The 23,376-nt window shown below is 39.5% G+C and overlaps 1 protein-coding gene across 1 annotated transcript; it reads left to right on the top strand.

The window, feature by feature from the left end:
- The first annotated feature begins 11,915 nt into the window (after positions 1-11,915).
- On the top strand, positions 11,916-21,731 carry LOC133890455 (uncharacterized). Its single transcript, XM_062330830.1, has 19 exons — positions 11,916-13,276; positions 13,615-13,818; positions 14,354-14,458; positions 14,557-14,622; positions 14,787-14,951; positions 15,259-15,333; positions 15,408-15,559; positions 16,441-16,576; positions 16,665-16,734; positions 16,810-16,937; positions 17,022-17,078; positions 18,582-18,767; positions 18,906-18,998; positions 19,550-19,702; positions 19,794-19,860; positions 19,950-20,086; positions 20,735-20,826; positions 20,897-20,963; positions 21,254-21,731. Exons 1-19 carry the CDS (start codon positions 12,023-12,025, stop codon positions 21,416-21,418), a joined length of 3,372 nt encoding a protein of 1,123 aa, XP_062186814.1. The 5' UTR covers positions 11,916-12,022; the 3' UTR covers positions 21,419-21,731.
- The last annotated feature ends 1,645 nt before the right edge of the window (positions 21,732-23,376 follow it).

Here is a 23,376-nt window from a genome sequence, read left to right as displayed (position 1 = left end):
AACCTTTCATCTATCACTTCATCAATCATGTCCATCATTAGGTTATAATAATCTACGACCGACGAGTTATTCTGCTAGACCAATCTTAAAGCAACAAGTTTAACTTCAATAGGTAAAATAGCTTCTTGCTCATAACAAGTTCATACGGCATTACTTTAGTGGCACCATATCTGGATATACGATGTGTCCATAAAGCCTTCGATAGAACCTCATGTCACCTTCTAGGACGTTCCTTTATTTTTTTCTTGAGGAGCTTAATCAAAATTATATTATTAGACTTGGCCTGACCATTAGCCTAAGCATAACACGGAGATGAATTTAGAAGCTTAATTTTCAATAATTTGCAAATTTACATACCTGATGTGACATGAATAAAGTACTTTGATCCGTTGCTAACGTTTGCAGAATGCCAAATTTATGAACAATATACTTAAAAATAAAGTCAATTACCTTCTTATGTGTCATGTTCTTGAGAGGAATAGTTTCAACCCATTTAGTAAAGTAATCCGTAGCAACCAAGATGAAACGATGACCTTTTGATGATGGAGGATGTATCTAACTAATAAAATCCAAGCCCTAACCTCAAAACGGTCATGATTTGATAATATGATGCATCATAGTAGTAGGAACTAATTGAATATTATCAAATTTTTGACAAGCCTCACACATCCTTTATAATACTTGAAATAATCATTAAGCATAGTATGTCGATAAAAGCCGGATCTTTTCAATAACCACTTCATCTTACGTGCTAATTGATGTGTGCCACACATGTCTTCATATATTTCACCCATAGCAACTCTTGCTTGATCCGAATTCAGGCACTTGAGAAGCACACCATCCACGGTCCGGTGATATAGATCATCATCTAACAATATATATTTAAAAACTTGTCGCATAATCTTTCTATAAACACTTTTACTCAGATCCTTCAAGTAACCAATGAGAGGTCTTCTCCAATCTTTGAATTCAGCAAATTCAACATTTTTTCCTTTTAGAGAAGACGTAACCGAGCCCAAAAACTAATGTTCAGCTATACAATGTTTGACACTTTTAATCATTAGTCTTTCAATCACAAATAATTTGCCTCTATTAACATGATACTTACAATTTTGTATGGACCTTCCCAACTCAAAGACCATTTGCTAAATTTGTTATCCTTTGATCATATAGGCAAAATAGTCTTCCATATAAGATCATTTATTTGAAATGACTTTGCTTTAACCTTCTTGTTGTAGGCTTTGTCTATCCTCATCTTGTCTTTATCGATATCCCTCAAAGCCTTCAACCATTGATCCGTCACTTTATCAATTATGTCTATCATTAGGTCACAATAATCTACAGCCGACAAGTTATTCTGCTCGACCAATCTTAAAGCATCAAAATTAACTTCAATAGATAAAACAGTTTCTTGCCCATAACAAGTTCATACGGTGTTACTTTAGTGGCACAATGTCTGGATATACGATGTGTCTATAAAGCCTCTGATAGAACCTCATGCCACCTTCTAGGATGTTCCTCTATTATTTTCTTGAGGAGCGTAATCAAAATTTTATTACTAGACTCGGTTTGACCATTAGCCTGAGCATAACATGGAGATGAATTCAGAAGCTTAATTTTCAATGATTCGTAAATTCACATACCTGATGTGATATGAATGGAGTACCTTGATCCGTTGTTAAAGTTTGCAGAGTGCCGAATTTATGAACAATATGCTCCAAAATAAAGTCAATTACCTCCTTATGTGTCATGTTCTTGAGATGAACAGTTTTAGCCCATTTAGTAAGTAATCCGTAGCAACCAAAATGAAACGATGACCTTTTGATGATGGAGGATGTATCTAACAAATAAAATTCAAGCTCCAACCTTGGAACGGTCATGATTTGATAATAGGATGCATCATAGTAGTAAGAACTAATTGAATATTATCAAACTTTTGACAAGCCTCACATCCTTTATAATACTTGAAATAATCATTAAGCATAGTATTCCAATAAAACCGGATCTTTTCAATAACCACTTCATATTACGTGTTGATTGATGTGTGCCACACATGTCTTCAGATATTTCACCCATAGCAACTCTTGCTTGATCCGAATTCAAGCACTTGAGAAGCACACCATCCACGGTCCGGTGATATAAATCATCATCTAACAATGTATATTTAAAAACTTGTTGTCGAATCTTTCTATAAACACTTTTACTTGGATCCTTTAAGTAATCAATGAGAGATCTTCTCCAATCTTTGAATTCAACAACTTCAACATTTTCTCCCATTAGAGAAGACGTAACCGAGCCCAAAAACTAATGTTCGGCTATACAATGTTTGACACTTTTAATCATTGGTCTTCAATCACAAAGAATTTGCCTCTATTAACATGATATCCGGATGTTTGTTGTGCTAAATTATTAGCTCTAAAATTATCATCTTTAGATGCATGCTTAATAACAAAATCATCTAAAATAACAATAATGCCTAGATATTTTTCAAGATAACTATTAGTGATCCATCGAAATATTGATAGGAAACTTGCTGCACAACTAGCAACGAAGCACCAAAAGACTCTACATTCCTTACACCCATAGAATTTAAAATTACTAATCCTAGCAAGAGGGCTTCATATTCAGTTTGATTATTGGTACAAAAATAATCTAGACGACAAGATATCTCAAAAACAGCACCTCTAGATAAAATACAAACAAGACCAACACCTTGCCCAAACCCACAAGCCGAACCATTAAAATAAAGTTTTCATGATTTAACAGATATATAGCTGACTCTAAATCATGCTTATCATCAGTCCGATGGTCGACAATAAAATTAGCTACAATTTGACCTTTCATAGATTTCAAAGATTCATATACCAAATCATATTCTATAAGTGCATAAACCTATTTACCAATCCTACCACATAAAATTGGCTTTTGCAATATGTATTTAACCACGTCGGCCTAACATGCTACTACACAAGTACTAGATAGCAAATAATGCTTTAACTTTGTGCAGGTATAATATAGTAATAAGCATAATTTCTCAATAAAGACATACCTTGTCTCCGCCTCCAAAAGACATCGGCTCAAATAAGCAATTACGTACTTTTTACCATCAACTTCTTGTACCAAAACAACACCAATCATATTATCTCCCGTAGCAACATATAGCCGAAAAGGTAATCCGAATTTAGGCACCCGGAGCACCAGAGGAGTAGTCAAATACTTCTTGATTTTATCAAATGCATGCTGCTATTCTACCTCTCAAGTGAATTCGTTATCATTTTTCAACCGAAGTATAGGTGTAAAAGCACTAACTTTTTCAGATAAGTTTGATATAAATCTTCTCAAGTAATTTACCTTACCCAAAAAATTTTGCATATCTCTCTTATATGTGGGTGCTTGAACCTTTTGTATAGCTTCTACTTTACTAGGATCTATCCCTATGCCCTTTTTATGTATAATAAAACCTAAAAATCTCTCAGACGACACACCAAACGCACATTTGAGTGGATTTATTTTCAAACCATACCGATGCATCCTTTCAAAGGTTAACCGTAAATCGACTAAATAAGAATTGTTATCATCTGATTTAACAACTATGTCATCAATATATACCTCTAATATGATACCACGCAAATCATGAAAAATTAAATCCATAGCCCATTGATAATTAGCACCGGTATTTTTCAACCCAAATATCATAACCACCCACTCAAATAGACCAACTAAACCAGGACAACGAAAAACTGTTTTAGACATATCTTCTTCGGCTATAAAAATTTATTTATAACCAGTATTAATATCAAGAAAACTAATTATTCTATATCCTGAAGCATCATTAATTAACATATCGGCTATAGGCATAGGATATTCATATTTAGGAGTAGCTTTATTCAAATCTCTAAAATCAATACAATCTCGTAATTTACCACTACTATTCTTCTCAACCGGGACGATGTTAGAAATCCAATCAACATAAATGTATGGCCTAATAAAACTCGCTTTCAACAATCGGTTTATTTATTCTTTGATCCGGTCATACATATTAGAATTAAACCTTCTAGGTGGATATTTAGAGGGTCTGAACCCCAATTTAATAGGCAACCGATGCTCTACTAACTCTCGGTCAAGTCTCGGCATCTCATGATATTCTCAAGCAAAATAATCAACATACTCTCTAAGCAACTCGATTACTCTAGCCTTGTAATCGGCTTTCATATTCTTATTTACAAATGTTAGCCTTGGAATATTAACATCACCTATATCAACCTCTTCTAATGGATCGGCGGACAAAAAATCATGACCTAAATTATCTAATTCATCTAAATGTTAAATGGCTTCACAAATATCATTCTTATTTGACCGATATTGCTCCATACGCTTTTGTAGCCACTCTAATTTTTTTTAATCCTTACTCGTGGATACATTACATTATTGACCCGATTATCACAAGCCAGCTTTACAACCATGAGTACAAATCCATCCTTGAAGATACTAAGAAAATCATAATCTGAAAGATCAAGACCCGATAAGCACTTAGCATTACTATATCTCCAATCAACTAAAGCATCGACCAAAGCAACATGGGTTGAGGTATCCGCATGTATGATTTCCACATCATCATCCACCCATTGAATTAAAAATTGATCCAAGGTAGAAGGAACACAATTATTTACATGAATCCAATCGCATCCAAGAATTACACTATAGTTACTTTGCACCTCTACGATAAAGAAAACGGTGGACAATGTTTTACTTTCAATAGTGAGCTCCATAGAGATAACACATTTGGCCTCATTAGAATCACCCGCAAATCTATTGAGCACCAAGTTAGTCTTCATCAATTCATTATCATCTCTATCAAGCTTCTTGAAAATTGAATATGACATCAAATTTACCGTAGCTCCATCATCAATAAGCATTCTATAAATAGTCTTCCCATTAATATGACCTTTGACATACAAAGGCTTTAAATGCTGATCCATATCCTTTGGTTTCTCAAAAATAGCTTCTTTTGGCCCCAAATCCAATCGAGTCACTTCACCTTCATCCATAGTACAAAATTTCGAAGGTAACATAAAAACTATATTCACATTCGTACCTTAGGTTGGTGAAGCATCATTAGTGTTTACCGGTGAGTCACCATAATCAATTAATTCCTCATCTTCTTTGACATCTTGAATAGGCACTGGTGTTGTTATTGGTAAAGGAGTTGTTGTTGCATCTAATTTTGGTCTTCATACTTGTTTCATGGGTTGCATAGGCTTAACCTCATTGAAAGTATTATCCCGCGGTTTTTTTAGCTTGTTGTTTCATCAATTCTTGTTTGTGAAGCTGCTGCAATCTTCTCTTTTTTGTGTGAGATAAACCAGAGGGACACCACCTCGACTGTAGGTACTTAGAAAGTGGCTTGCTGCTTCTTGCTCCCTGATCATTAGCCTTTGAAAGAACATGGGCAATAGTAGGTACATTTTTATATTTGACCGATTATTACTAATAACAATCGGCCTTTTACCAAGCTCTTCAGCCACTACTTTCATTGAACCAATTTCAATAATATCAGGAGTAGTGGTCCTAGTTTCAGCAACATTAAAATCTAAAATTGGAATAGAAACACTACTCTCCTTGGCTTGGTATACCTTCTTCACAACTTTAGCATGTTGAACATCACTACACCGATTTGTATGCCCCCAATCGGTTATGGACAACACGTGATATTCTATCAAATACTGACCTATGTGGTGTTGTTCACATCAGATGAAAAGGAGGAAATTGTATAGAAGGAGGAGATATTCATATACCATTGTATCCCCAAGTTGGGAAAAAAAAGAAAAGACATCGAATGAGGTATCCATGACCATGGTGCTCGCCTAATTGGTGAGTACATAGTAGTAGCACGATCCTTTTTTGGTTGATGATGATCATGAACTTCCTGCTTCTGTAACACCCTGAGTTTTAGCATTTTAGAAAATAGTAAAATTCACTCCAAATTAATTTTTTGATTATTTAAAGCAATATAAAATTAAGGAATATATATTTGATGTATATATACTTGTATGTATATATTCAAATATATTATTTTGGCTAAATATTCCAGAGATTCCTAAACTAATTTCTAAATTAATCATTGCAATAATTGAGCATATGTATTTTTGGTTTAATTGTTCTTATGGTTCTTTGAGTAGAGAATTGAATTGGAAGTCTATCAAATTCAAATCTATTTCTTAGATTCGCTTCAGCTGAAATCCAAATTAAATTCAATCCTTTTGAATTCAAACCTCACTCAAATCCTAAGACTTCAACTCTGAATCTTTTTCCTAAATTCAAATACTCTTATTTGGATTAATGCCAAATCCAAATTCAAATCTAAATTCAAATACTCATATTTGAATTTAATCCCAAATATCTCAAATCCAGATTCAATCAAATCATCATCAAATTCATATTCAAATGAAAATTTGAATCATACGAGATATATTCATTTCATTTCCAGTTCAATCGCTTCGCAAATTCGTTTCAATACAATCCAATTCAAATTCAAGTCATTTATTGAATCATCATACATCTCGTTTCATTCAAATACATTCATTTGAATAATTACAAATTCAGTTTACAAATTCCATTACATTCAAATGCACCATATACATATACAACAACACCTCTGCTCCTCCTCTCCCTCCCTCCTGCACAATCATAGCACACAGACACATGCATACATGCATCACACACACGAGCATCCACGACTGAGCTAAAGGATAGCAAAAAACTTCTTCCCTTGTGGAGTCGCCAAAGAGTATGTTGATACGAAAAGATGCCTCACCAAACACAGAGCACCTCATGTGCAATATTCAACGAGCAGCACCTAAGATACCCTAGCCGTGGCGTTGTATTATCAGACCTTCGTCATCACCTACACTCGGGAGGGATCCCGTCGGAGTGCGGATGATTGGTGGCTTGTCTTTAATCATCGAGATCAAGAACGGGTAGCAATATAGATGGAAAAAAGGAATGAGACTACAAGAGCTAAGCAAAGAGATGAAAGATATTGTAAATTATGTTTGATTGATTAATTGATGTTTCAATCGGACACAACCCTATCATATTTAAAGTGTGACATGTCTTAGTCGTACAAGATTAGGACTCATAATTCAAAACAAACAAGACTTACAGATATGATTCGGTTATGACACATGAGTCAAAACTTTATATAACTAACATATCTTTCCTATTTGATCACATAAACTCTCATATATCTACTTAAATATCCTTTACTATAGCTTGGCTTTCCTTAATTCGACTACGTTCTCGATCCAAACATATGTCCGTTGAAGGTGATATGCCCTAGAGGCAATTACAAAGATGATTGTATTACACGTCTATGTTTATGTACTTTTGAATAATGTGTTATTCAAAAAATGACTATCATTTATATTGAATAGCAAGTATGTGACTTGTTCGTAAAACTCTTTGTTTATATCATGATGTTATTCTAATTTGATATCTGGTCACATATCATTAGGATGATTCATAAGACTAGTACATATATTGATTGATGATCATGTTTCACGGATCATAGCTATAGAGATACCGAATCAATAATGTGGATATTTATGTTAGAGAATATGATGTTGGATAGTTCCACTTTGAGATACTGCTGGGATTATTATTTATGATGTACCATCAGTTGTTATCTCAAATGGTGTACATGTAGGATCCTAAGACCTGAAATCATCATTGATTTCTAAAATGTATCGTGACATACTTCGGGGCTATCAAATGCTATTTCATAACTGGGTAGTCATAAAGTAGTATTTGAGTTTGTCGTGAAACATGTTGTGGGGTGTGGTGCGATCAAGATGGAATTTGCCCCTCTTTGATAACAGAAGAGATATCTCTGGACCCCTCGAGGTAGTTGGATTGAGAAAGTGCATGGCTATGCCAATATAATTAAAGAGTTAATCATAATGAATCCACTACATGATCGAGTGAATGGTCGAGCTATCATAAGGGTAGCACGTATCTCGTCTTGAGCTTGACTGATATTGTGAAGCAAAGGGATTGGTGCATGTGTATATCAAGACTCAGTAGATATGGTCTTTGTGTATACTTGGGAGTCAACATGTCATGCTAGGAACCTCTATTAACTTTGGTTTGGAAATGGTTTCTGAGTCGTAACTGTTTGTACATGAACCTAACGGGTCACACACTTAATGAGTTGGAACAAAAAATACGAATTGGATTCATATATAGGTTTGATTGGATTGTGATCTATGAGGTGTTAGAGTCCTAAAGGGTTTCCAACATGGGAGCCCATTAGTGAGCTCTATATAAGAAAAGGCGTGGGTTGGGGCGTGCGAGAGAGACCCACTCCGAAACTCTAGCTGCAACCCTCCACACGATCTCCTAAAATCCTAGCCACGCGTGCGGTGCTAACACATCGGTGCTCGACGATTCTGCCCAGTAAGTGTGGATACCATAGGGGTGTTGCTGATATTGCGGCGTTGATCTCATAGGGGTGTAGATCCTAACGATGCTCGGCTAGTCGAGGACCTACTCGGCTGGTCGATGTACTTGCTTGGAACTGGTCGTGGAGCGTGACGCGACCACTCGAAGCTGGTCGACGACACGACAGATCTACTCAGTGGATGGTCGAGGAGCATGACCACCTACTCAGAACTGGTCGAGGAGTAAGACCACCTGCTTGGAGTTGGTTTAGAAGCATGACCACCTGCCCGGGGCTGGTCGTGGACCTAATCGAGAAGCTATTTGAGAAGTTTGATGCACACGATGTTGGATCAATCTACTCCAACTTTTCTTCTGTTGCACTGCGCGTTAAGTGGTATCGATCTATGATCTTCTACTTGCATGATTTCTTGGTTGAATATAGTAGAATTTTTTTTTAGGCTAGCGTAGTCAACCTGTTACTCAACATCCATGTCGCCTAGTCACTGGGTGTGGTGCTATTCATCTGGTCGGTGGTAATATTCATCTGGTCAGAGGACTGTTCATGACACTATTCATTGGGTCAGAGGTACTGTTTGCTGGTCAGAATTATTGTTCCTGATCGAAGGTACTATTCACTGGTCGGAATTACAGTTTCTGGTCCAAGTTACTGTTCACTGGTCAAAAACACTATAAATACCAAATCTTGTCATCAACATGAATTAAACCACAAAAATCTAAATCTAAAACTCTCAAGTTTGAGTTTAAAACTCTATTTTCTCAAGTTTAGTTGAAGCTTGCTCAATCTTCAAGGATGCTAATCTAGTGCTCGAAGGACACAAGGAATGGAGCAGTGGCTCATCTAAGGATTTTAAAGGAATTATGCCCGTGCAAGACACCTGAGATATGTAGGATTGCTGATTGTGCCAAATGGTTTAATAAAAACAATAGCAGACAATTACTTATGTATGTTGTTTGTAACGAGCATAATAAATTTGGAGAGTTGTAGTAGAAAAGAGTGTAAATAGTCGTTGACATATGAGAATTGCAATTTTTTTGCGAAGGGTGGATGGATATTCATTGAAGCATTGATTAGTACACCCTGGATTTTACAAATAGGCCCTCAAGAAAGGTAAAAATTACAACTAAAGGACACACTTCCACCTTTGTCGGTTCATCGGTCGCCAGGGTAGTTGACGCTGACGAGGAGAAGCACAAGCACTACCAGGACACACGAAAGACTCAAACATTGTCAATCAACCACAGTAGAAGCATGCGACCAGGCACAACCGTGGCTGAGGAGCTCTTGCATGCGAAGGAACAGGTGAAGAAATATCGATCATCATGTTCATAGTCATGGCAGAGCAGAACACTAGCGTTGTCGAGCTACTCGACAGCCCAGATCCAAAAGTCGGTGTCGCCGATGAGTGCATCAGTGACCCAAAGCTCAATTGCAACCCAGAGGAAACAAGATCCATCTAGTTCCAATAGAAACGAGCTGAGAAAAGAAAACTCACACGGGAGACTACAAACCTTCTGAAGCTGCTGCGAGGGACTTCACCGCGGAAGGAGAAGACATCATGAACAACTCGAAGGAACAACAACTAGTCGGACATCGCCGGTGATGACTCCACTGGGAACCCCGGTCGCAACCCAAACAGACGCATCTTCAACAAAACAACTACTACCACATACCTTCCATGACCATCGCAGGAGAGGTCGACGAGGCCGATGACCTTGTTGGAGATGGCCTGGAAGAGCGAAAACCGGTAGAACACAATCACAAGGGCCAACAGGACTCTAAACCTACATTAAACTAAACCTAATCTACATACTAACACCAACTAAAACTACCTTATTAGAAGCTTCGGACGTCGATCCACCCAATCTCCAATAACCTCGGTGCCAGAGGCCACCGGTATTGAGGAGATTGGCAGGATCGACGTCGAATTTCTAGAATCACCTTTTTTTGCCTCTGAAAATTGTAGCTCGGAAACGACAATTCAAGAGAGCGGACTTTTCGATACGAGAACTGCAATTACATCACCGCTTCGCTTTTATGTTGAAACAGGAACGTAATGAACACACCTGGTCACCGTGTATTTCATCACTTGATTGGTTTATGAGCATGATGACACGTACCGTACATACACACCACTAGTAGCTAGTGGAATTTTGACCTTATTTAAACATATTCCACAAATAGATCAATGTGAAAATAATTTCTGAAAATAGACTCTTTTGTATGGCGTCATGATATTTAACGTTGTGGCTAAATAGTGCAGTGCAGTAATAATTAGTGCCATGGTTGAATAGCACAGTACCGTGATAATTAGTACGGTGGTAGCTATTATGTATGATCTTCTACGTTAAATTAGCAAGATCATATATGGAAGCTACCACAACATCAATTGGCACGACGTCATTCTATTCAACGATGGTGTCAATAGTTATGGCGTAAAAAAATAGTCTATTTTTTAATATTATTTCCTCATATATCTATAAGTAGATTTTTTTTAAAACAGACCAAAATCTAAAAATTCTCCTGGATAGCTGATCAAAGTATTTGCACACTTTATACTCAGGAGAAAGTCCACAAGATTCCCAGCACCTAGGACTGTCCTAGCCCTGTTCCCTTAACCGTGCCATCAATCATGACGCGGGGGTGATGGCACCCGGCCGCCTGCCTGTACCCATCAATGCCCAATCATACCTCCTCTTGGTCGTCTGGTCGTCACCACCTTCTCCTGTCCATGAGTCCATCCAGTCCCCCAGCTCACACCACCAGCTGTAAAACCCGAAACCCCCCCGTGCCGTGCTCAACGGAAGGCACGGCGGGGAAGCATCGACGAAGCCATGCCGTCGGGGACACGATGCTAAAATCTGCGGGGAACAATGGAAAGGAGAAAGGGACAAGGAATCCCGCGAAACCGGCGAGCCCAAACCGGCCGGACCCAACCAGCTCCGACCGCAACCACCGCATGTTTAGGAGAGCTATTTGAGCTAAGTATTTCAGGTTCGGAAATTTATATAGCTGAAGTTATGGATATATTTAAGATTATGTTTGGCACGCTTATCAGATTTTGAATTTATATATTAAGATAAATAATTTAAGTTTTTATATTTAGATTATAATAAAAATAAAATGATTTATCTAAACACTCTCGGTGTATATACAGTTTTAACTTTATGAATTTATAGAGCTAAAATACCTAACTTTAATATTTCTTATAGCTTAAGCTATACCAAATAAACCCTGAGAATATTTGGAGAAGACATCTTATTCATATTTTAAATTAAAAATAGTGATTAAATTATTTTATTTTAAACTAAGATCTTAAAATACGACGCGAAACCTCTAAACTGCACCTACAGATTCTACGTCAAAAGCATCCTGCTGTCCTTGTCACGGCGGTGCCCCACCACGCCAGCCGCCAGGTCACCTCACCACCCCCGCAAGCGAGCCGCATCTCCCAAACCCTACCCATATAATATTAAACCCAACCCCGAGTCTCTCTTTCTCTCTCACCGTCTCCCTCCACCATCCCCCCTTCCCGCCGCCGCCACCGGCTCCGATTCCGATCCGATGGCTTCCGCCGACGACCAGGCCGCGGCCGCCGCGCTGCTGGGGGGCGACCCGGCGGCCTTCGACGCGCTCCTGTCGACGCTAATGTCGTCCTCCAACGCCGACCGAGCCGCCGCCGAGGCTGCCTTCCACCGCCTCCGTGCCTCCCACCCGGAGCCCCTGGCACTGCGGCTAGCCTCGTCGCTCGCCGCGCCCACCACCCCTGCCGAACTCCGCGCCATGGCAGGGGTCCTCCTCCGCAAGGTCCTGTCCCCGACCCCATCCTCCGATGCGTCCTCCAACAACGCGGCGCCTCTCTGGCCCCAGCTCTCCCCCACGGGCCAGTCGGCGCTCAAGTCGCACCTCCTCTCGGCGCTGCACTCCGATCCCCCCAAGCCTATCGCGAAGAAGGTATGCGACGCCATCTCCGAGCTCGCCGCGTTGCTGCTTCCGGAGAACGCCTGGGCGGAGCTGCTGCCGTTCCTCTTCGCAGCGGCGTCGGGGCCCGAGGCGCCCAACCTGCAGGAGTCCGCGCTGCTCATCTTCGCGAGGCTGGCGGATTACATCGCAGAATCGCTTCTCGATCATTTGATGACCATCCACAACCTGCTCGCCTCAGCCCTGGCGCATCCGACATCCCCTGATGTGCGTATTGCAGCCCTGAGTGCTGCGGTCAACCTCGTTCAGTGCCTTCCCACGAATGCGGACCGAGATAAGATGCAGGATTTGCTTCCCGCAATGATGAGGGCGCTCACAGATTGCCTAAACTCAGGTCAGGAGGCCTCTGCGCAGGAGGCACTGGAGCTGCTTGTGGAGCTGGCTGGTGCAGAGCCAAGGTTCCTACGGCGGCAGATTGCGGATGTGGTAGGAGCAATGCTGCAAGTAGCCGAGGCTTCACAGCTGGAAGATGGGACCAGGCACTTGGCAGTGGAGTTTGTGATTACTCTTGCTGAGGCAAGGGAGCGTGCACCAGGAATGATGCGACGGCTCCCACAGTTTGTTGGCAGGCTGTTTGCAGTGCTGATGCAGATGTTGCTTGATGTTGAGGATGACCCTGCTTGGCACTCTGCTGAAACTGAAGATGAAGATGCAGGCGAAGGGAACAACTATGGAGTGGCACAGGAGTGCCTTGACCGACTTGCCATTGCCATTGGTGGAAATGCAATTGTGCCAATAGCATCTGAGCTGCTTCCACAGTACCTTTCTGCTCCCGAGTGGCAGAAGCACCACGCTGCGCTCATCACACTTGCACAGATTGCAGAAGGATGCGCAAAGGTTAGCCTGATAACTTGATAAGTATCAAAGTATGATAACTATACAACAATCTGTTGAACAGCTGGAGGAATATTTTATGTTGCTGTATTGGATATGTCAAAGAAACTGTCCATGAACTAACATGTTGAACTAGGAACTAGGAAAGGGGGAAACGAGATAATGAACACTATACTTGTTCATTGATTCCTCATGTACAAGGGATGACAAATTCTGAATTGCCAAATCTACAAAAGTTGTTGGCTAGCATTAAACCACACAATGCTATCTGCCCTTTTGTTTCATATGGAGGAAATTGCTGAAGTAGGCCATCTTCTTATTGGTCGCTGTTTTGCTGGCAGGTTATGCTTAAAAATTTGGAACAAGTTATTTCGATGATATTGAATGGATTCCAACATCCCCATCCTCGTGTGCGATGGGCTGCAATCAATGCCATCGGTCAGCTGTCTACGGATTTGGGCCCAGACTTGCAAGTTCATTACCACCAGAAGGTGCTGCCTGCATTGGCGAATGCTATGGATGATTTCCAGAATCCAAGGGTTCAGGTAAGTTCCATCATATCAGCAAAACGTTATCTCACACCCTTCTACTTGCAATTCATAGTTAATGTTTATTTTGGAGTTGAGGTTGCATCAGCAGAGAGAGAACTAGGTGTGGATCGAGAAGATTTTAGTGTGTTTATTACATATTGAAATGGAATGTTGTAAATAGATTTGGCAGACTTAAATGTATCAAACATAATCTTTTGAGCTTGAAGCTAGCAATTTTCTTCAATAAAAAGGTAATTTAATTCCCAAGCAGGCTACTGAATTCACCATTTCATCACCACTATAATAAGTCAACGTTAATACAAACTAGCGTTTTGTAGCTGTTTGACTAATTTGATATGTTGACAATTCTTTTTGAAAACTGGACTCTGAATTGATTGCTGTTTAAGTGTTCTGTGTGCATCGAGATAGTAAGTTTCTGCAATTCCTTGTGCCTGTATTCTGAATCTTAAGTTCTATGCACCTAATTATATCATGCATCTTAGGAACTAGTATTCTTATATTGATTTCTTTTCTCTATCCTTGTTGACAGGCGCATGCCGCGTCAGCTATCTTGAATTTCAGTGAGAATTGTACACCGGAAATTTTGACACCATGCCTGGATGGAATTGTTAGTAAATTACTTGTTCTTCTTCAGGTATGCATTTACTTGCGTCGAATTAGATTTCAGCTTGCTTCAAGCATATTTGTTAGTATGGGTAGAAAACATGTTAACTTCTCTTGCTTATATTCTAGAATGGCAAGCAAATGGTTCAAGAGGGAGCATTGACAGCTTTAGCATCGGTAGCAGATTCATCACAGGTAACTGTTCTTTGGAGCAATTACCTACATTGTTTCTTATTATGTATTATGGTTGTTTGTTGTCATGTATGATGGGGTTGTACCATTGTTTTAATGCTTTCTAGCATGCTGACAATAACAAGTTTATAGCATCATGAAAAACTTTTGGTTTGTTTGTCTTGTAGGAGCACTTCAAGAAATACTATGACGCTGTTATGCCATACCTGAAAGCTATTTTAATGAATGCAACTGACAAGTCTAATAGGATGCTCCGTGCTAAGTCCATGGAGTGTATAAGTCTGGTAGGAATGGCCGTGGGCAAGGACAAGTTCAGAGACGACGCCAAGCAGGTTAGCCTATCCTTTCAGTTTTAATCTTGTATTGCAACTTGCAAATAATGTTCTCTTATTTTGTTGCGAATAACTCATGATTTAATTTTCATCACTGTTAGTGTTCTTGAATCAGTATCACTGTTCACCTGTTTTCTTGTTCATGTTTAAGAATTCAGAAAAATGGATAGATCTATTTTATTTTGGTAGAACAGTAGTTATGAAGGGCCTTCAGTCCCACTTCTCACTCTTTACATGTGCATTCCTGGCCAGCTGTAATATTTTATATGGACAATGTTACTATTCTAATCCATCTGTTTGTTGCCAGGTTATGGAAGTACTTATGGCTTTGCAAGGAACTCCAATGGAAACTGATGATCCAATAACCAGCTACATGTTGCAGGTATGCTTCAAAGCAGGGGAAATTAAGTTTAAAAACACCTTAAATTTGTCTAACACTTATCCCACATGTGATAGGCTTGGGCCAGGCTATGCAAATGTCTTGGGCAGGATTTCCTTCCTTACATGAGTGTTGTTATGCCACCACTGCTTCAGTCTGCTCAGCTGAAGCCTGATGTGACAATTACTTCAGCTGAATCAGATGGTGAAATAGAATCAGATGATGATAGGTGTGTTATCCATCCGGTTCAAATTTTCTATCCATTCAATTAAAGTTGGTGTTCCTAATTCTGAAAATCATTGCAGGCTATTGCCACTTCAAATTATCTATGCCTCACCCACTCTTGTACAATTGCAAATAGGGGTTCCTTTTAACTTCATGGGTGACGCTCACCTTTTTTTTATATACAACTTTTTAATATGTTTATATCTGAAGTTTGCACCAGAATATAGAAAAAAGAATATTTTGGACGAAATTGATTTGAGCTGCGAGAATTTTAGTTTAGCGTGTTTATTCAAAATTTTATTTACAGTATGAAGGGATGTATCATACATGGGCTTTTAGATGTACTATGCATATAATTGGTATAACATGTACACCCTGATGTTCATGGAGTTTTTCGTGTGCTCTGATTTATTCATGGATATATGTCACCATGAAGTCTTGTTATTCATCACCTTTTCTTGTGGTTGAGGGGGAGCATGTTTGTTAGGGTAAACACCGCCGGGAGGATAGTCGGGTGGCGTCGACTGGTAGGGGAGGGATTATAACATAGATTGGGGAGATTTAGAATATCAGGGGAGACTAGATTAACTCTTCTTGCTTAATTACAAAGGGTGTTGTGCCCTCCTTTATATAGTAGCTGACCCTAACAATCGAAACTAACAAATCTTATCTCTAAGACTAACTAATAGATCTTATATCTAACTAATCTAATATGATCCATAACAACTAATCGTATCTCTAACATAGAGCTACAGTGTGGCGTTACAGCACCTTGATTACTGTGCACGTGCTCGAACAGTAATTCCAGCACATAACAATGCTACTTTTAAGTATGTAATGTAATAATTTTGTAACGCTGCCCCTAAATTTCTGTGTTATATACAGCATTGAAACAATCACACTTGGCGACAAAAGAATAGGAATCCGGACTAGTGTGCTAGAAGAGAAAGCAACAGCTTGCAACATGCTGTGCTGCTACGCTGATGAGCTTAAGGAGGGGTTCTTCCCATGGATTGATCAGGTTCATTATCACACTCAACATATCCAATGTCTATCTCCCTCATTTGCTCCTTTCCAACATATGTCATTGCTTACAAATTTCCGTGTAGGTTGCTCCCACGCTGGTACCTCTGCTTAAGTTTTATTTTCATGAAGAAGTCAGGAGAGCTGCTGTTTCAGGTATTTTGATGTTGTACTACGATTTATTTGTCTATGCAGGTTTGCTCATTTTACAATTTTTGAACATCTATGCAGCAATGCCGGAACTACTACGTTCGGCAAAATTGGCTGTTGAGAAGGGGCAGGCTCAAGGACGTGATGAGTCATATGTTAAACAGTTGTCTGACTACATAATTCCAGCTCTTGTTGAAGCACTGCACAAGGTCTGTTAGAAGATCTCTCAGTAGTTTGATGATTATTTCTTTTACCCATGCTAACAGCTGGAACATCTTGCATCCGCTGTACAGGAGCCAGAAACAGAAATGTGCTCATCCATGCTGGATTCATTAAATCAGTGCATGCAGGTTTTTTCCTTTGTCACCCCATCTGCTTGATAATTTGAAAGTGTTGTTCATTATTAAGATTTTTTTCAGAAAGCTTCACTTTGGACATTTAGGTTATCTCAAACATTTTTTATTACCCTACCCTTGTGTTGTTGAATAAGTATGCGCAAATGTACTTTATCTGCCAGATTTTGTGTCCAGTGTGAGTGAAACAGAATAAAATTATTTCAGCCATGTGTTTTTCGTCTGAAATTTGTGCACCTAGATGTGTACGGAATTGCATGGGCACATGGCGTTACTGCTTTTTGTGCATAGCAAAGTGGCGAAGTGGTGTATACAGTTACCTATTGATGAGGTGGGGCTTACCCTCATTGTAAGGAAAACATGTTGTAGTCTTGTCTTGTAGAGACATAAATCTGTTGCTGTTTATGAAAAAAAAAATTAGCGCTCCATTGGTCGAAAAAGAAATGTCTTATATCACTGGTCGGCTATATATTAATGCGGCCCAGATTGGTTATCCGTATTTTATTCAGAATTTCGTATGGTCATCTTAGGTTAAATTTCTGATCAACAAAACTGTTGCAGTCAGTTGGGAAAACTAGCATTACTACATGGAGGAATCAGGGCCTTGCACTCTTGCTCAGCCAGTCAAAGCTTTATAGTTTGGCTAAGTAGTTAGTTGTCTATTGTGATCTTATGGTCTAAGCAGCTAACTTTAGGATGTTAAAGGTGTCTACATGAGTAGAGATCTTTGTACCTTTTACAGAACCAAACTTCTCCTCTGTGTTGGCAGGGAGATTCATGCTACCTCCTTGTTAATGGTAGAAGGGATATTCACATGACTAAAATGAGCCGACTTCTTTGTTATATCTTGGTGGAATTCATTGCTGTTAGTATTATTGCCATTGCCAAACTATTGTTTGCATGAGAAAATTACCTTACTACAAACCAAAATGGGCCAGTTAATATATATACCCTTAGTAGGAGTCAGTAGTCATCACTGCATAGCAATGTGCATGTAGGATTGCTTATTTCCTCATTGTTAGGCTGACAGCCTATTTCCCATTGAAGGCAGGGTGACTGGCATGTACCACTGATTGCATTTTTCATCAACACAAGAAATTGTTGAATGTATCAATCAGTGAATTGTCTATAACCTATTCCCTCTGTTCCTTTTTTTATAAGGCGTCCATGCATTTAACGTTTCCATTTTGGTTAATAGTTTATCCTACAGTATGTATGCTTAGTGACACAAAAGTGGTATCATTAGATACTTTAATGTTATCTTCATTTTTATAATTGTCAACCATCTTTGAAGAAATTAATGATCAGGTGAAGACTACGTCAAGTCTAGATGTGCCTTATAAATGGAAGAATTATTTAGCTATGTGCTGTGCACGGAATAATATGTGCTGTAGTTCTGTTGGTCTCTCCTTGCACGAGTTCTTAAGTATTCTCTATTCCTGAAACAGTTTGTGAGACTGTCTTATTGAATTCCTTATTAATGTTACTCTCATCGAGCAGCTTTCTGGTCGCCTCCTTGATGAAAACCAAGTACGAGCTATTTCGGATGAGATTAAGAATGTCATTATAGCCAGCGCAACCAGGAAAAGTGAACGTACAGAGAGAACAAAAGCGGAAGATTTTGATGCTGATGAGGGAGAACTACTCAAAGAAGAGAATGAACAAGAGGAGGAAGTATTTGATCAGGTTCGTTTGTCCTGAAATGATACTCCTTGGGACTTCTGTTTTCTCCTGAAAGTTGTTCCGAGAACACAGTCTTCTGCAAGTTATATTCAACGATTTGCCTATTATATTGATTTAACATTCTTTATCTTAATCTTTCAGGTTGGCGAGTGCCTTGGAACTTTGATTAAAACCTTCAAAGCTTCTTTCTTGCCATTCTTTGATGAGCTTTCTGTGTACATCACACCAATGTTGGTAAGGCAACTGAACCCTGCCTTGTTTGTTTATTTGTGTGTGCATGTAGAGTTGATTTGCCGCTACATTTAATGCTTGGTTTTATAATATAAGATTACAATATATATAGTGACAACATTATTCATACCTGCTGTCCATTATTCTTCATATAGTTTCTTTAAAAGAAACACTGAGGAGAACTACTTTTCTATCCTCAGTTGGTCTGTTTTATTTTGTGGAAACCTTAAACTGGTAGGCTACGGTTTATATGAAGCATTGCTATCTTGGATATTAATGGTTACTTGTAAGCAAACTTTCTGTCTCTTATTGGGTTTCATCTCTACTGACCCCAACTTGCTTGGGACCAAAAGCTTTGTTGTTGTAGTAAGCAAACTTGCTGTTATTGCATGCCTCCACATGGACATTTTGTTGTTTACATGCTGACATTTTAATGGTTTTTCCGTATTAGTTATCACATTGTTGTGTTCTTCCATGCTTGTTCCTGCTGAGCCAGCTTTGTTGGTCTCAGATTTGATTCCAATTCATTTGGGTACTTTATCGTTGATTTGCAGGGAAAAGATAAAACAGCTGAGGAGAGAAGGATAGCTATCTGTATTTTTGATGATGTTGCGGAGCAGTGCCGTGAATCAGCTCTGAAGTATTATGATACATACCTTCCTTTCCTGTTGGAGGCATCGAATGATGAAAATTCAGATGTTCGGCAGGTCTGTTTTCCCTTGATCCATTCTCTATTTTGATATTAGTCCAATTGGACACTGATATAATGCTGAATCGGTTTTCTTTTTCTCATTTTAGGCAGCTGTCTATGGTGTGGGTGTATGCGCCGAGTTTGGTGGCCATGTTTTCCGCCCTCTAGTTGGAGGTAGGTTCTTTATCTTTCGCAGATAAGTCTGTTTTAATATTTCCCCACGTTTTCAAACCAATCCAACAATACGATCTTTTCAAATTCAGAGGCCCTGTCAAAATTGAACAATGTTATCAGACATCCTGAAGCACAACATCCAGACAATATTATGGCATATGACAATGCTGTCTCAGCGCTCGGAAAAATATGTCAATTTCATCGGGATGGCATTGATGCAGCTCAGGTATATATGCTTTAATCTGAATTTAAATTTCCGGGTAACACGACCAATATTTGGATGAGGAGGTGAGATTGTACCTGCTTCTAGAGGGATTTTAAAATAACCTCTTGGGCCCTAATTTTCCAAGATTTAACCATTTTGGCCACACCACAGGCCATGATGTGGCAAAATCCTTGGCATGACAGCCCATTTAGCCACGCCAAGACCCATGGTGTAGCCAAAAGGGGTTAGATCTTGGAATTTATTGCCAAAGAGGTTATTTTTAAAATATTAGATTAAAATGGGTTCAAAAATAAAAAAAGATCCTGCAGAAACAGACACAGTACTGGGCGGGCCCAATAAGACTGAGGCCTTAAGCCTGGAATTGGAAACCCTGAGAAGGACCTGATGCTTGCCCCACTTTCTCCCTTCTCTTCACTGAGTGATAGAGGAAAGGAGGGGGGAAGGGGGGGGGGGAGCTATGTGTGGGGATTTCAAATTTCCTAGTTTTGCATTTTGTTGTTTAAACTGAAATTGAGCTAGTCTCTAGATGGTGTGTAACTAGCAATTGTCCTGTATGGTACCTGAAGCTTGATTGCAGAGCTAACGTTGCCAGGAGATAATAAGCATGATAATTATTCATTCTAAACTGAATCTATCCACGTTTCTCAGGTTGTTCCAGCCTGGCTTAGTTGCTTGCCTATAAAAGATGACAAGATTGAAGCTAAAGTGGTACATGAGCAACTTTGCTCAATGGTCGAGAGGTACACTCATTACTGGAAATGTGCCAACAAGGATGTTTTTGCAGTTTATAATAACCATTTTTGCGTACAGGTCGGATGCTGAAATTCTTGGTCCTCACAGTCAATATCTTCCTAAAATTGTTTCAATTTTTGCTGAGGTAATTTCTGATCTGTGCCCTTGTTTGTTTAAATTGTAAAGTTGTAATGATAATTTTGCTGGACACCTAGTTTGATGTGTCCATTGTTTTGTGCGTTCAGATGGTCTTTAAATCATGTCCATGAGCTAGTTGTGTGATAGTGGTAACTGTTACTGTTCCTACTGGGTAGTAGCGGTAGATCTTGATCTGTGTTCATCAAGATTATAATTAGTTTTTATTTTCGTGCACATTTATATAATTTTGCTTGACTCAGCTGTTATGAATGAACTGATGAAATCTCTATTTTCTAGGTCCTGTGTAATGGAACAGAACTTGCAACAGATGAAATAAGAAACAGGATGGTCAATATTTTGAGGCGTTTCCAGCAGACTTTGCCTCCTGATTTTTTCGCGTCAGCATTTTCCAATTTGCAACCGCAGCAGCAGCTTCTGCTACAGTCCATCTTATCGACATAGTTTTTTGTTGCTGCAAGGTCAGGGCTTGCATTTTTCTTTTTGATATTTCATCATTGTTTACTGTCAACCAATTATTTGTGTTGAATCTTTTTCTGGGTGGGTTAATTTGTGAAGCATTGCTCGCTTCAAGGAACGGGAAGTTGCCATCTCACATGGTTTTGATGTAGAGTGTGTATATTATCCTGTATTCGAATATGATTTTGAGACGTGCTGCAACAGAAGTGTAAGGGAAATGGTGAAATTTGTTGTCGGTTGAGTTGAACGTACGCTGCATCAGTTTTGGCAATGAGATGATTATACTTTTGAGTGAGAATGCCTTCTGCTTTGCTTCACTGCCAGTTAATTCCGAAGTCCTTTTTGTCATGTTTTCCTTGCAAATTTGGATTTGCCCTGTTTGATAATGCTGATACTGTGTATTTTCTTCTGCCCCATGGTCATGCAAGTGAGAAAAACCATGTTACCAGCTTTGTTTTGAAGCCCGTCAATGTTGACCTCTGACAAACTTGTCATTCGTGTGAACTTTTCCTTCGTCGTTCAAACAGAGGTGCTGTATTTGCATCATCACTCAAGCTTGTCTTGATAGATAAAATCGAACGTTTCCTTCTGTTGGTACACACGGTGCACAGCGATTGCTTCATAGTTCCCCCATCTTGCCTGCATACGAGTGGTATCAAGAAATCTGTCGTCGAACTGAAGATTCGCAACAGCTAGGAAGGTATACTTGTCCCAACCAAAATTGTTGTCCTAGCGACCTAATACCTGTTAAGCTGCACCATGTTCTTTCTAGGAGGGTGTAGTTTTTTTAATGTCCCAACTCAATAGGCGAACAGTCCTTGTTTTGAGTTTTTCTCAGCAAATCAATAAAAGTATACACGCATCACCGGAGAGGAATCAAAATACCAAGGTACCTTTAAGATAATCTTCTTCCCTGCAGAAAGTTTTTACATGAGCAACGAGCTTGAATTGGTCACGAGAGGGTTACCTCCAAAACACGGCTGGAATATTTCCACCTGCTTCCAGATTCATGGCGGCTCGGCAGACAAGACAAACCTGAAACGAACTTGAAAACCGATGCCAAGATGCCGCCCTCATGACTTTTCCTGCTGCCCAAAAAGTGGTCTTCTGTCTTGTTCGCGCAGGTAGCCCACCAAGCTCGACACAGAAATGCACTTCGACAGCGACAAAAGAAGGCATCTACCCTGCTACAAAACGAAAGCTTATGAGCAATAACCTCTTGGAGTCATCCTCATTACAAAACTATGCCCAATGTGTGTGCTCAATCAACAAGCTTATAAAATATGGTGAAACGACGAGTCACAGTTCGACAAAGTTTGCATTATTGATAGGTGAGGTTGGGCGTGCCCCTGAAGTTGAGGGGGTCCAGGATGTTGATGTTGCTTCACGACTCATGACGATGACCTTTTCTCAAATGATGAATAAAATGGCCATTGGCGACCAACAAATGCAGGTTTGTTGATCCCTACAGTACATTTTGGGTGCAAATAGAAGACCTGTTTCATTTAAACTAGCAGTGCCGTCTCTTTTGTTTGGAGAGATCAAGAAAGCCTTTGCCGTCGTCAAGCTTGTTCGAGCTTAACCAGCTAAAGAATTGTTGCAAATCTCAAAGGCAAGTAGAGATTCTCCAAGTTTAAGATATGTCTTGTACTGTAAAAATCAAAGCCTTAACATTCCAATTATTGTTCCCCTGAACTCATCAAGTGTTGATTTTAAGTTGACAAAAAGCCAACTCACTCTTAGCTCCCGGATGAGATTCCTATCACCTGTGTGGAATAAGAACTCTGTGTCTTACAGAGGTACCCTTGTCCACTAGAATTTTGCTGAGTCAGACACCGACATCCATCTCGGAGCCCGAGTAACAATACCTATTTAAAAAAAGTATTGTTGAACCGGACAACCGAACTGAGTCGGATTTCGACGCCCATATCCATATCAAAGTA

The sequence above is a fragment of the Phragmites australis genome, chromosome 14 (assembly GCF_958298935.1).
Source record: "Phragmites australis chromosome 14, lpPhrAust1.1, whole genome shotgun sequence".
Classification (NCBI taxonomy): domain Eukaryota; kingdom Viridiplantae; phylum Streptophyta; class Magnoliopsida; order Poales; family Poaceae; genus Phragmites; species Phragmites australis.
Note: the sequence above shows the minus strand (reverse complement) of the source record. Positions and strands in the feature narration are given on the sequence as shown.